The following is a 14,576-nucleotide window of genomic DNA, read 5'->3' on the forward strand; positions in this document are numbered from 1 at the left end:
GAGACAGGAGAGGTCTGCCGCATCATGTGGGACCCTCCCCAGCGGCCAGGATCGAACCAGCGCTGCAGAGGCTGCGGACAGATTCACAGTGCGGTACTCAACTGCTTGTGCCACCAGGGGAGGCTCCCTTTACCATTTTTGATTTTGAGAATAATAACCATTTTTAAATACTCAGCTCACTTATATATGACTTTGAAATTCGTGGTATATGATATGTCATGTCTATCACCAATTGAGTTCTTCAGATGTAGTACTAACAATGAAGAAGAGGGATGATGATAACTTCTATTTACTATTAACCAAGTACTTCACTATTTATTTGGTTATTTTAATTCTCAAATACCTTCATTACATAAAAATTATATCTACAGATGAACAAAAGAAAAATACCTCAGAAACTTTGCAAATTCCGCTTCATACCCACAGATACCAAGTTTTTATACACATTTATGTTTCTCCAAAACTTGACAGATAGTGGCAACTCAGTAAAAATATATAATAGGTGAGCTAATTATGGAGTATATGGGTATTTCTGGACCAGATTTTTGTGTTTATCAGTGGTCTATTGATCCCTCAATTCACAATTAAAATCAGCTTTGTCACAACTAGTATTTCAATTTCAGCTTCTCTAGGCACATAAAATGGTTTTCTGTCAAGGAAAATATGCTCGCCATTGGTACCATCTGGATATCTTGTTACTTTTTTATGGAATTTTAAAATGGTTTCTCAAAAAGTGTGTTTATTTGAAACATCATCACTCTCCTTTATAGACCACACCCTCTCCACCATGCACTAACCTTTTATTTCCTAACTTAAATTTTAGAGTTACTTAACATTAGCTTGTTTATTCAACACTTTCATTAAAATTATCACATTGGACAATCCCTTTGTAAACATATAAGACAAATATTACTTTCCATTTTAGAGTTGAAAAGGCTAAGTCTTGAGAATGTCCTGTGATTTGTTTAAAATCATATAGTTCTCAAACCACAGAGTGAGACCTGAAGGGGAGTTGTCTGACTCTAATGTTCTTCCCGCTATCTTATATGGCCTAGTGATATAGTTTGCATCACACTTTTAATAACCCACTATAAATTCTTATTTATCTTGAGTTTCTACTCCATTCTTATTGGGTCCTTTTGATATCTTAGTTTTTAATTGTGTGCAACAAAAGCTAACTCCAGAAGATGTTATTGAGATGTATTTCATGTAGTGTTTTGCCTATATTTTCTTCTATATATGTTATGGTTTCAGATCTTATGGTCACTTACTTTATCCATCTTGACTTGTTTTTTTTTTTGCATGGTGTGAAGTAGTAGCCTACTTTCATTCTTTTCTTTTAATATTTACTTATGCATACAAGAGCTGGGGCACAGGCCAGAGATGCAGGGGGTGAGAGGATTCACCAGAGACAGAGTGGGGAACAAAACAGGCAGACCGATGAAATACACTGCTGAGGGGAGCAGCGGGCGAGTCAGGAGAGGTCTGCTGTGCCATGTGGGCAGCTCACTTGCCAAGGATCAAAGTTGTGCTGCAGTGGTTATGGATAGCTTCATAGGTTGTGTCTTAACCCCTTGCACCACCAGGAAGGCCCCTACTTTCATTCTTTTGCATGTGGTGGTCCAGTATTCCCAGCACCATTGCTCCTTTGTCAAAGATAAGTTGTCCATACATGTATGGCTTTATGTCTGTTTTTTTCTATTCCATTCCATTGGTCTGTGTGTCTGTTTTTATTACAGTACAATACTGTTTAATTATTACGGCTTTGTAGTTTGAAGTCTGGGAGTGTGACACCTCCATTCTCCTTTTTTTTTTTTTTTTTTTGTTAGAATCTTATTATTTATTTATTTATTTATTAGGATCTTTTTTTTTTTCCCTATTTTTTTTATCTGGCTGTTATCTCTCTTTTTTTTAATAATAAATTTTATTTTTATATTCCCCATACAATTTCAACCTCTCCATTCTGACCCCAATCCCTCCCCTCCCTCCCTCCACCCCACAAAAAGTATCTCTGGTTCATAATTTTTGTTGATTTTCACTTCCTTATAGTTATTCAATTTCCTGGTCCCTTATTTAAGTTTTCTAGATTCCTGCTATCAGGAGAGCTTTGGGTATTCGTGGTTTTTGTTGTTGTTGTTTTTGTGGCTCCTTCTGCATTTCATCAATATCTGTTCTATTTCTTTGAAGAATGCGATTGAGATTTTTATTGGGATTGTGTTGAATCTATCCCCAAAGCAAACAAAGTGAAGGAAAATATAAACAGCTGGGATTACATAAAACTAAAAAGCTTCTTACAGCAAAAGAGACATAACCAAAACAAAGAGATACTCGATTCATCAGGAGGAAATCTTTGTCCTCCATACAACTGAAAAGGGACAGATCAAACAAAAACAAAGTAAATAATACAGTCGAAAAAGGGCAGGATTGTTAAACAGACACTTATACAAAGAGGAAATGCAAGTTATCAACAAGTATCTTAAAAAAATGTTCAAGATCATTTATAATCAGGGAAATGCAAATCAAAACCACAATAAGATACCACCTCACACTAGTGAGAATGGCACATACTTAAAAAATACTAGCAACAACAAACATTGAAGAGGATGTGGAGAAAAAGGAACTATCCTACTCTTCTTGTGGGAATGCAATGTGGTCCAACCACTATGAAAAGCTGTGTGGAGGGTCCTCAAATTACTAAAACTGGAGATACAATATGACTCAGCAATTCCACTGCTAGGTATCTGTCCAAAGAACACAAAAACATTAATTCAAAAGGATACCTGCACCCCTATCTTATTGCAGTACTATTTACAATAGGTAAGATATGGAATCAACCCAAATGCCCAAAAATAGATGCCTGGATCAAGAAGCTGTGGTATATATAGATACAATGGGATACTATATAGCAAAGAAAGATAAACTTATGCCATTTGCAGCGACATAGATGGAGCTGTAAGGGATCATGATCAGTGAAACAAGCCAGAAGAAAAAAAATAATCAGGAGGAATATAGGGGAACCAATTAAGGGATCAAGAATGAAAAAAATAAATTAAAAAAATTAACCAGCAGCTATAAATCAGAGACATTCTACAGGGGAGTGAAGGGGAGAGGATTAAAGCAGGAGAGGAAAGAGCAAAAGGTATTATAGTGATGGTTCATAGGTGACTTGATGGTGAGAATCTTGAGGGGACTACACTTGAGAAGAGAAAGCAAATATTATACAAAAATGAACAATGATATAAAATTATATATATAAATAAATTTAGATTAAAAAATCTAACTCCAGTTGCTATAAACAGGTAAATAATATGCTGAGAGGATATTGGATAACTGAAAAATTGTGAAGAAACATTTTCAAAAATAGCTGAGAACAAGGGAAGAAGGTAGTGGTTATGATATATCACACAGACACATGCATATGACTATGTAATGTATATACATATATGTACACACATGCATATGTATGTATATACATATACGATATGCCATAATATATGGTTGTGTATGTCATAACATATACACACACCATGATATCAAGCTCAGGATGTTCTTGAACATCAGAAATTCTACTCTTGACTTTGCTGCTCCTAATAAGTGCATGTTTTTACTGCAATTGTTGTTGTTAACCACTAAAATGGTTTTCCCTTCTCATTACTTTCTTGTGCCATTGTCTCTTGTTGTGTTGTCTTAAATAGATATGTTTTCTGGGTGAGCACTGATTATGCAATCATACACTAGCTTCAGTGGAAGTTGGGAAAATATTACAAATGTTTATAGCCTCTCTCACGAAAATTGAGTTATTTTTCTTACCATGATTTATAAAGTATACACCACCAAACAAAAAAGAATTTGAAATAATTGAAAGGGCCACTCAATGACCAAAAAGAAGACCAAATCTCCCTACTGATTTCAATTTAGTTTTGTGTTATTCTTTTACAATTCGAGTTTTAATAGATTCTCAAAGTTTTACATCCATTACCACAATAAATTTTAGAATAGTTTTATCAATCCCAAATAAGAGACACATTTCAATTCCAAATATGACTCAATTGTCACTCAAACATAATTACCCTTGCTCTGCCACAATCTGAAGGATCTAAATTTGTCATGTAAATTTGTCTCCTCAAAGAAATTTGTTTTCAATGTTATCCTCTAATATTTCTTTCAAATGACTTAGCTTCATTAAGGCCTGATAGTAAGTAATGATGTTTTAGAAATATTTTGAAAGCATAGAAATTCATTTAGCATCTTTCGATGTCTTTGGGTTTCATAATTTCATGGTATTTTACTCTAAGAATTTCAAATACTTAATAGACAATGTTTCTAAGTTTGAGTAACCCTTTCCTGTGCAGTATTTTTGAACAGTGGCTCCGAAGGCACCGACCCCTTCAAGAAGTTTATCCAGAAGCCAATGCACCCATTGGACATAACCGTGAATCCTACATGGTCCCTTTCATACCACTGTACAGAAATGGTGAATTCTTCATCTCATCCAGAGATCTGGGCTATGAATACAGCTATCTACAAGACTCAGGTAAAGTTCAATTTCTTTCCTATAAATTACTGAACCTACTGTGACCAATTTATTTTGAGAGACTAAAAATTCTTAGGTATTAAAATGTTATCCCCGTACCCTTCAAATTGGGAAAATGCATTATAATTCTTAATTTATTTTTATTTATTATTACATGAACCAGGTTTCAAGCATCTTTCAATTCATATTTATTATGCTTAGAATAGATTATTTTGTGCTTGGTCACCATGAGAAAAAATCTCGACTTAAAATAGGAATGGAATTCTTTTGAGACGTGATTATCGGCTGACTATTATGTGAATTTGGGAAATTTTAATTCAATTATCTTATCTCAGTTTCTTAGTACATCCAAATCTTCAATTACATGGCCGGTTGTTCCACTCAATTTATTCTGTATTCATGACTTTCTCTTGAATTTTTCCTCTCCTGTATGTCTATTTTTAAATTTTGAAATTCCACTTTTATCTTATTTAGAGCTTCATTTACTGCCTCAGCTCATTGTTTTTATTTCCCACAACACTCATTTGTTTTTTCTGAGTCTTTTATTTATTTGAATTTCTTTGTCATTGCAAATCTAAACTATGTGTCTTACGGGAAAAATACAGCATCCATGTCCATATCTATCAGTTTTGTCTCTGGTGTTCTGTGCTCTCTCTCTCTCTCTCTCTCTCTCGCTCTGATGCTATTTATTTGAGGAATCATGTTGCCACTCATTGGATTTTTCCTTCTGCCCATTATTAGCTCTGGAACCTAGCTGCAATATCTAGAACTTCTTCCAGGCATGGCTTATCACCCCTCACTGGTCAAAATTCTCATCTATTTAGGCAAGAGGTTTTGAGGTCTCTGCAGGTCCAAATGGGCACTGGCAGGAAATCTTGAGAAGTTCTCATGCTTCTTCTGGTTGGGGGAGGGCACTGACATTGTCTCCTAAATCTCACTTTCTTAACCTGAAATACTGGGATCAGAATACCTGAATGAGTTATTTTGATAATTAAATGACTGATGTATTAAAGATTCTTGTGTGGTATAACACATTAACAGTTTTGGAATCATCTTTGAAACTCACTGCTAGGTTAGCAAGAAAATTTGTGATAATATTGATTTTAAATCCAATTAAAACTAAAATTAATGGTGGTAACTATTATAATGGCAGTTGTTAAGACTGAGATTCAAGTAGTAATACAAAATCTTAGTATTAAACTAAATCTGGGGATAAACCTAAAAAAGGAGGTGAACGACTCTGTGTCTTTTAATAGGCAAATTCAGATTATTTAGATTTAGTGATTATTGATATATGAAAGTCTTCTGCTGACATTTGGTCCTTAATTTTTTTTTCATTCAATCTATTTCCTTTTTCAGTTCTTTGTGTATTCCTCACTTTGGTTTAGATACAAGTGCTCCTTTCAATATATGGGTGCAAATGCCTTCATTTTCTTTTTGTCTGAGCAGTTTGTGTTTGTTTTTGTTTTTTATTTCCCCACATATCTGTATTTATCTTTTTCTTACATCTGGGTCCTTGGTGCATTAATAAATTTAACGCCACTTGCTAATCCATCATTTGATGTAGTCTGCTTCCCTAGCTTTCAGGGATTTTTTTGTTTTGTTTTTAAATCTGAAAAACTGATTTCTCCATCATACGACTCTTTTTAAATTTAAAACTCCAGGGCCTCCCTGGTGGTGCAGGCAGTTGAGCACAGTGCTGTGAAGCTGTCCGCAGCCTCTGCAGTGCCACTTGGATCCCCACAGCCCTCGAAGCAACCCACATGGCTCCGCAGACCTCTCCTGTCTTACCCGCTGCTCCCCTCAGCAGTGTATTTCATCAGTCTGCCTGTTCTGTTCCCCACTCTGTCTCTGGTAAATCCTCTCACCCTCCTGTGTATCTGGCCTGTACCCTGGTTCTTGTATAAATAAAATAAATCTTTAAAATAAATTTAAAACTCCAGTTACTAGTTTCTGTTCATTAATTATGTTTCTCATGACATACATTTGTCTTTCTGAATTGTGTTGTGTCTCTGTTAAGATTTTAGTTGTTTCTCCAATATCACTTACTTGGTTTTCTGAATGTTTTCCATTTCTTTGAATTCCATTATAATGGCAAACTTGAACTCTCTATCTGATAGAAAGTTAAAATCTTCCATATCTCTGTTGTTTAGTTCTAAAGAATTGTTCTTGTTTGTGGTGTCATATTCCCTTGATGTCTCACATTGCCATATGTGTAGGTGTTTTTTTTTTTTTTTCCTGACCATTTTGCTGTTTTAGATCTTAGAAGTTGGAACTACTTCCATCTTTCCAGCTGGTTGTGTTGTGTTTTTTGTATGATTATTGCTGCTTGGACTTCTCAGATCTTTCACAGATCTGAGACCTGATATTATAGTTGCTGAGTCAAGGGGTGGAAGACTGGATTGGAGGTGTCACATCATTAGTGTGAATAATGTAGGGGGCAGGCTCATGTTAGTAGTATTGTCAATATCCCTACTTTCTGTGGATCCAGGCTCAAGGCTCTACAGTCTCTGTGCATTATCAATATATTACTTCCATAAATACAGAGATAGTTCTAATGTTCTGGGGACTTTTAAGATCCTACTAAGATTAATGAGCATTTCCCATCGTGATAGCTGTCATTGCTTTTAAAATGATTAAAACACTGTATTATTGAATGATTAATGGCATAATAATTTTCTTTAGATCATTTGGATTATTATAATATCAGTGTATCAGTGTATGGAAATGTGAAAATAGTAGTTAGCATTTAATTAATGCATGTTATCTACCAGGTGTTATGTAACTTGCAGATCAGATAGTACCTAAAAACTATAATACCCCAATAAGGTGGTATTGTTTACTAAGTTCCCAATGAAGATGAGGCTTAGTTGTATCAGTGGTAACTTTCCCAAGTTCTCACAGCTAGTAAGTAGCAGAGCTGACACTCATACCAAAGTGCCTGACTCTAAAGTATCATGGAAAGATGATGATAATGGTGGTGGTGATAATGATGAGATGATGTTGATACTGACAGTAATGGGGATAAATATGGTGCCATTAAAAACACTGAGATGTGGTCCTCCCCGGTGGCGCAGCGGTTGAGCGCTGGGTTGCGAAGCTGCCCGCGGCCTCTGCGGCGCCGGTTCGATCCCCGGCTGCTCCCGGCCACTGGAGGAGGGTCCCACATGGCGCGCAGACCTCTCTTGCCGCCCGCTGCTCCCCTCAGCAGTGTACTTCGGTCCTTCTGCCTGCTCTGCTCCCCGCTCTGGCTCTGGTGAATTCTCTCACCCTCCCGTGCTTCTGACTGTACCCAGTGCATGTATAAACAAAAAAAAAAAAAAAAACAAACAAACAAATAAATAAATAAAGCATGCCTCTATTAAAAAAAAAAATAAAAACACTGAGATGTATATCTATTTCAGACCCAGACTTTTTTCAAGACTACATTATGCCCTACTTGGAACAAGCAAGACGGATCTGGCCATCACTCCTTGGTGCTGCTATGGTGGGTGCGCTGCTTACAGCTGTGCTGGGAGGTCTCACCTACCAGTTATGTCATCACAAGAAGAAGCAGATCCTTGAAGAAAAGCAGCCACTCCTCATAGAAAAAGGGGATTACCACAACTTGTATCAGACACATTTATAAGGGCTTAGGCAATTGAGTTGGGCTTTAAAACCTGATCTCATTCTAACTCAAGTTATATTCAAGTCCCCAGTGATGTCCGGACAGAAATTCTTTGTATTTTTCTGTAAAAACCATTATCGGAATTGTAATCTAATACAAAATGTATCCCTCTTCCAATACCAGTAGAGTTTGCCTCGTTTTAATTTCAACACTTTTACAATTGTCCTAGAGGCTATATTTCTAACAGAAAGATGCCAGTTGTTAATAATTGATATATGTATCTGAATTAAAGTGCTATTATAAGAGGTGGGAATGAGTTTTGATTTTTTTCCTCCTGATTATCTAATGGAATGTTTTCTTTTCAGATGTGTGTATATATATATATATATATATATATATATATATTATAAATTGTATGTATTTACCATTGTTTTACAATGCTATATAAATTTAGGAGGTACAGTTTCATCTCTATATGTTATGTATCTTGCCTCACCCACGACCACTCCAAAGTTGGAGTGCCATTTCCATTATCAGGTTTACTAATCTACCCTTTCCTTCCATTTCCTTTCCCTCTGAAAAAACACTCCATTTTTTCAGAGTCTGAGTTATTTTTGTTGTAATTTTTTAGTTTGTTTACTTTGGTTATTTATATTCAAAATACGAGAGAAAACATCTGGTAATTGCACTTGGTATCATCACATCACATTCCATCCATTTTGTCACAAATGGTAAGATTTCATCTTATTTTAATAGAATAGAATTCCACATAAGTGTGACTTTATTTCTGGTCTCTCTATTTGGTTCCATTGGTCTGTGTGTCTGTTTTTCCTCCAATACCATACTGTTCTCATATTATGACTTTCTCATATAGTTTGAAGTTTGGAAGTGTGATAGATATGTCCATTCCCCTTTGTTTTTGTTTTAGGGCTTTGTCTATTCACATTTTTTTTATGGTTTCATATGAATTTCATCAGTATTCGGTCTATTTCTTTGAAGAGTGTCATTGAGATTTTTACTGGAATAGTGTTGAATCCATAAATTGTTTTGGTAGGATGGCCATTTTAATGTTAATCCTTACAATCCATGAGCAGGGAATGTCTTTCCATTTCTTTGTGTCTTCTTCTATTTCTTTTAATAGTGTTTTACAATTTTCTTTGTACAGGTCTTTCACCTCTTTTGTTAGGTTTATTCCCAAGTATTTGATTTTTTTTTTGTTTCAATTCAAAAAGGGATGACTTTCTTGATTTTCTCTTCTTCAGATTGATTGTGTATAGAAAGACTATTGATTTTTGCTTGTCGATTTTGTATCCTGCAACTTTACTACACTGGTTGATTATTTTGAGCAGTTTTTTTGTGGAGTTTTTATGTATATTATCATATCTGCAAATAGTGATAGGCTTTTTTTATTTATTGATTTATTTTTATTTATTTGTACAAGCACTGGGTACAGTCAGAAGTGCGGGAGGGTGAGAGAATTCACCAGAGCCAGAGAGGGGAGCAGAGCAGGCAGAAGGACTGAAGTACACTGCTGAGGGGAGCAGCTGGGGATCTAATCGGCGCTGCAGAGGCTGCGGGCAGCTTCGCAACCCAGCGATCAACCACTGTGCCACCAGGGAGGCCCTGCAAATAGTGATAGTTTTACTTCTTTCCCTATTTAAATTTCTTGTATGTCTTTCTCTTATTGCTCTGTCTAGAGCCTCCAGTATTATATTGAAGAGCATTGGTGAGAGAGGACATCCTTGTCTTGTTCCTGATCATAATGGAAAGGTCTTCAGCTTTTCACCATCGAGAATAATATTGGCTGTGGGTTTGTCATATATGTTTTATATCATGTCAAAATATGTTTCTTCTATCCTGAGAATTTCAAGGGCCTTCATCATAAATGGCTACTGTGCTTTGACAAAGGAGCAAAGAATATGCAATGGAACAAGGTCAGTTTGTTCAATAAATGGTTCTGGGAAAACTGGATCATCACATGAAAAAGAATGAAAGTAGACCACTACCTCTCACCATGCACAAAAATCAACTCAAAATGGATAAAAGATCTGAACATAAGACCTGAAACCATAAAATGTATAGAAGAAAATAAAGACGAAACAGTACATGACATGCACCTCAGTATCCTCTTTAAAGACTCATCACCCAAAGCAAAGATAGCCAAGGAAAAGATAAACACTTGGGGTTACATCAAAGTGGAAAGCTTCTATACAGCAAAAGAGACTTCAACCAAAACAGACACCCCACTGGTTAGGAAAAAATTTTGCATCCATACAACTGATAAGGGACTGATCACAAAGATATATGAAGAACTCCCAGGACTCAACAAAAGCAAACAATCTAGTCAAGAAATGGGCAGAAGAACTTAAAAGACATTTCTCCAAAGAGAAAATGCAAATGGCCAACAGGCATATGAAAAAATATTCAACATCCCTGATAATCAGGGAAATGCAAATCAAAATCACAATGAGATACCACCTTACACCAGTAAGAATGGCACATATCAAAAATAACAAGCAACAACAAATGTTGGCGAGGATGTGGAGAAAAAGGAACTCTCCTACATTGCTGGTGGGAGTGCAAACTGCTCCAACCACTGTGGAAAGCTACCTGGAAATTCCTCAGTCTACTGAAAATGGAGCTGCAGTATAACCCAGCAATTCCACTCCTAGGGATGTACCCAAAGGACGCAAAAACATGAATTAAAAAAAAAACACCTGTACCCCTATGGTTATTGCAGCACTATATATAATAGGTAAAACCTGGAAACAACCCAAATGCCCCAAAATAGATGACTAGACCAATAAGATGAGGCATATATACATATGGAATGCTACCCAGCAATCAAAAAAGATAAACTCATGCCATTCACAGCAATGTGGATGGAGCTAGAAGGAATTATGCTCAATGAAATAAGTGAGAAGGAAATAGAAAAATATTGGATGGTTTCACTTATTGGAGGAATGTAGGGGGACCAAATAAGACATCAGAGGAAAAATAACAATACAAAACACAGCAAAACAAAACAAAATTATAATGCAGACAATTATAATGCAGAGACATCCTGCAGGGGAGGAGGAGGGAGAGGGATCAGAGGGAGGGAGGGAGGAGCACAGGGGACTGAGTTGATGGTGCACGGGTGCACTGGGGAAGGAAATTTTATGGGGACTACACCTGAGGGGGTGGGGGGAAGTAAACTTTGTTTAAAAATGAATAATGATGATAAAAAATATATAAATAGAAAGAAAATTTAAAAAAATATATATATAATAGTTTTCCAAGGAGGTGAGGGAATGAAAAAAAAACAAAAACAAAAACAAAAAAAAACAGCATTCCACTGTGCAACTATACCTCTATGTCTTTATCAACAATGTTTCCTTGTCTTAGCTATTGTATTTATATTCCTTTTTTTTTTTTAAATTGGTGTTTTAATTTTCTTCGGGCAGGACTCCCTGGTAGTGAAAGGGGTTAAGACACAACCTACCATACAATCTACAGCCACTGCAGCATGAGTTTGATCCCCAGCCAGGGAGGTACCCACATGGTACAGCAGACCACTGTGACTAGTCTGCTTTTCCCCTCAGCAGTGTATTTCAATCAACCCGCCTGTTCTGTTCCCCACTCTGTTCTGTTCCCCACTCTGGTGAATCCTCTCACATACCCCCACATGCCTCTGGCCTGTATCCCAGTTTTTTATGCATAAATAAGTAAATCTTTAAAAAAATAATTTTCACAGGCAATTACCTAGCAATAGTATACTTGTTATATTGAATCCCATTTTAAGATTTTTAAGGAATCTTCATAACTTTTTATATAGAGCCTGGGATAGTCTACATTCTCATCAACAGTTAATGTGTGTTCTTTTTTCCACCACACCCTCAGCAACACCTGTATTTCAAATGTTTTCATTATAATTCATTCTCACAGATGTGAGGTGATATCTCACTGAGGTTTTGATTTGCATTTTCCTAATTGGAAGTGAAGTTGAGCATTTTTTTCATGTGCCTGTTTGCATCTGTATATCTTTTTGGAGAAGTGTCTACTCAACTCTTCTGTCCAACATTTGATTTTGTTGTTGTTTTAGAGGTATATGCGTTTTTTATAAATTTTGGATATTGAGGCACTATTGAAAGTCAGATGAAATAATATAATTTTCTTTTCATTTTTTGTGGTTTCCTTTGTGATACAAAAATTTTTGTTTGACATTTTGTTTAGCTTGTTTTTGTTTTTGTTTCCTCTGTGGTTGAATTTTTTGTTGTTGTTTGTTTATTTATTTGTGCCTATAAGAACTGGGGTATAGGCCAGAGATGTGGGGGTGAGAGGATTCACCAGAGACAGAGTGGGGAGAAGAACAGGTGGATTTACTGAAAAACACTGCTGAAGGGAGCAGCGGGCGAGACAGGAGAGGTCTGCTGTGCCATGTGGGTTAGCTCCCTTGTTGGGGATCAGGACTGAACTCAGTCACGCCACAGTGGCTGGCGGTAGCTAGATAGCACAAGAAATAATCCCTGCACCACTAGGGAGGCCCCAGGGTTGGGTCTTTAGAGACATTTCTGCACTCGATGTACAGAGAATATTAACTATGTTTATTTTTATGTATTTTATATTTTAGGATTAATATCCAAGTTTTTAATTCATTTTGAGTTAATTTTTCTGTGTGGTGTTTAATAATAATAAAATTTTATTCTTTTGCATATGGTTTTGTAGGTTATCTAGCACCATTTGTTAAGAGACTTTCCTTTCTACATTGTATGGTGTTGGCTCATTTGTCAAAGATTAACTGTCCATAAATATGATTGTTTATATCCCATTCTATTCTATTTATATTTACATAAATTTTATTCTATATATATTTCATTCTATTCTATTCAGTTCTCATTCTATTCCACTGGTCTCTGTGTCTGTTTTTGGCTTAATACCATGTAATTTTGATTATTACAACTTTGTAGTATAATATGAAGTCAGGAAGTGAATGATCTCTGTTTTTCTTCTTCTTTCTCAAGGTTGCTTTGATTTTTGAGATCTTCATGCAGTACCATAAAAATTTTAGAGTTGTTTTTTTCTGTTACATATAAAATTGTCATTGGGTGATTGATAGGAACTGCACTGAATCTATAGATTGGTTTAGGAACATGCCATTTTGACACTGGCTACTCTTCCAATCTATGAATGCAGTATTTTTTTTTTCTATTTCTTTGAATGTTCTATTTATTTTAGCAAAGTTTTATAGTTCTCAATGTATAGGTATTTTAGCACATTTGATGTTTCCTCTAGGTAGTTTCTTTTTTGATGAGATTGAAAATCAGCTTGTTTTCTCATCTAGTTCATTTGTTGTATATAGAAATGTTATATATAGATTTTCTATGTTGTTTTATAGCCTGCCACTTTACTATATTCATTAACTATTCAATATTTCAATTAGCCTTTTGTAGAATCTTTTGTTTTTTATGTATATTATCATGCCATTTACAAACAAAAGTTTTATTTTTTTCCAATTTTGATTGCTTTTATATCTTTCTCTTGCCTAATAATTCTGGCTAGAACTTCCAAAACTATGCTGAACTGTAGCATGGCAATAGACTCCTTGAATTGTTCCTTATCTTAGGAGGAAATCTTTCATTTCAGGTATATTATTTTTTTTGTATGAGCTTTAAATAAATGGTCTTTATTATGTCAATGTATATTTCTTTTATTCCCATTTTATTGAAGATATTTATCATAACTGGGTGTTGAATTTTGTCAAATGCTTTTTGAGTATCTATCGATGTGATCTTATAGTTTTTATTTTTCTTTTTGTCGATGTATCATATTGCATTTATTGATTTGCATATGTTGAATCACCCTGTATCCCTAGATGAATCCCACTTGATGAATGATTCTTCTAATATATTGCTGGATTTGATTTGTTAAGATTTTGAAAAGGTCTTTTCCATTTATCTTTATCAAGGCCTGTAGTTCCCTTTTTTGTGCATGTTGTTCTATATGGTTTTGTTTTCAGGATTATGTTATCCTTGTAAAATATGTTTGGGGCATTCTTTCCTCTTCAATTGTTTGGAAGAGTTTGAAAATGATAGTTATTATATCTTCTTCTACTAGTCAAATTTACTGGTAAAGTCATTTGTTTCTGGGATTTCTCTTAAATAGTTTTTGATTACTGTTTTGACTTCTTTCTATTACTTTCTGGGTCAGCCTTGAAACATTATAAGATTCTAAACATTTGTGAATTTCTTCTAGGATGTCCAATATCTATCCATATAAGTGTTCCTAGTAATATTTTATGATCTTTTGCATTCCTCTCTGTTGTAATTTTACCTCTCTCATTCCTGATTCTTTTTATTAGTTTTCTTTTTTATTTAGTGAGCCTAGCTTATCTATATTAACCCCTCTCATGAACCAGTTCTCAGTTTTCTGCTCTTTTGTAGCATGTTTTTGGGT

At 35.3% G+C, this 14,576-nt stretch overlaps 1 protein-coding gene across 1 annotated transcript in view; it reads left to right on the forward strand.

Moving 5' to 3' along the window:
• The window catches only part of TYR (tyrosinase), an 82,830-nt gene extending 74,437 nt beyond the window's left edge, over positions 1 to 8,393 (forward strand). The window contains exons 4-5 of the mRNA XM_037521808.1: positions 4,353 to 4,534; positions 7,939 to 8,393. Of these exons, the coding sequence (XP_037377705.1) occupies positions 4,353 to 4,534; positions 7,939 to 8,162 (406 nt within the window). The 3' untranslated portion in view covers positions 8,163 to 8,393. The remainder of the gene's footprint in view (positions 1 to 4,352; positions 4,535 to 7,938) is intronic.
• The last annotated feature ends 6,183 nt before the right edge of the window (positions 8,394 to 14,576 follow it).

The sequence above is a fragment of the Talpa occidentalis genome, unplaced genomic scaffold (genome assembly GCF_014898055.3).
Source record: "Talpa occidentalis isolate TD23 unplaced genomic scaffold, MPIMG_talOcc4v2.1 talOcc4.3, whole genome shotgun sequence".
NCBI lineage: Eukaryota > Metazoa > Chordata > Mammalia > Eulipotyphla > Talpidae > Talpa > Talpa occidentalis.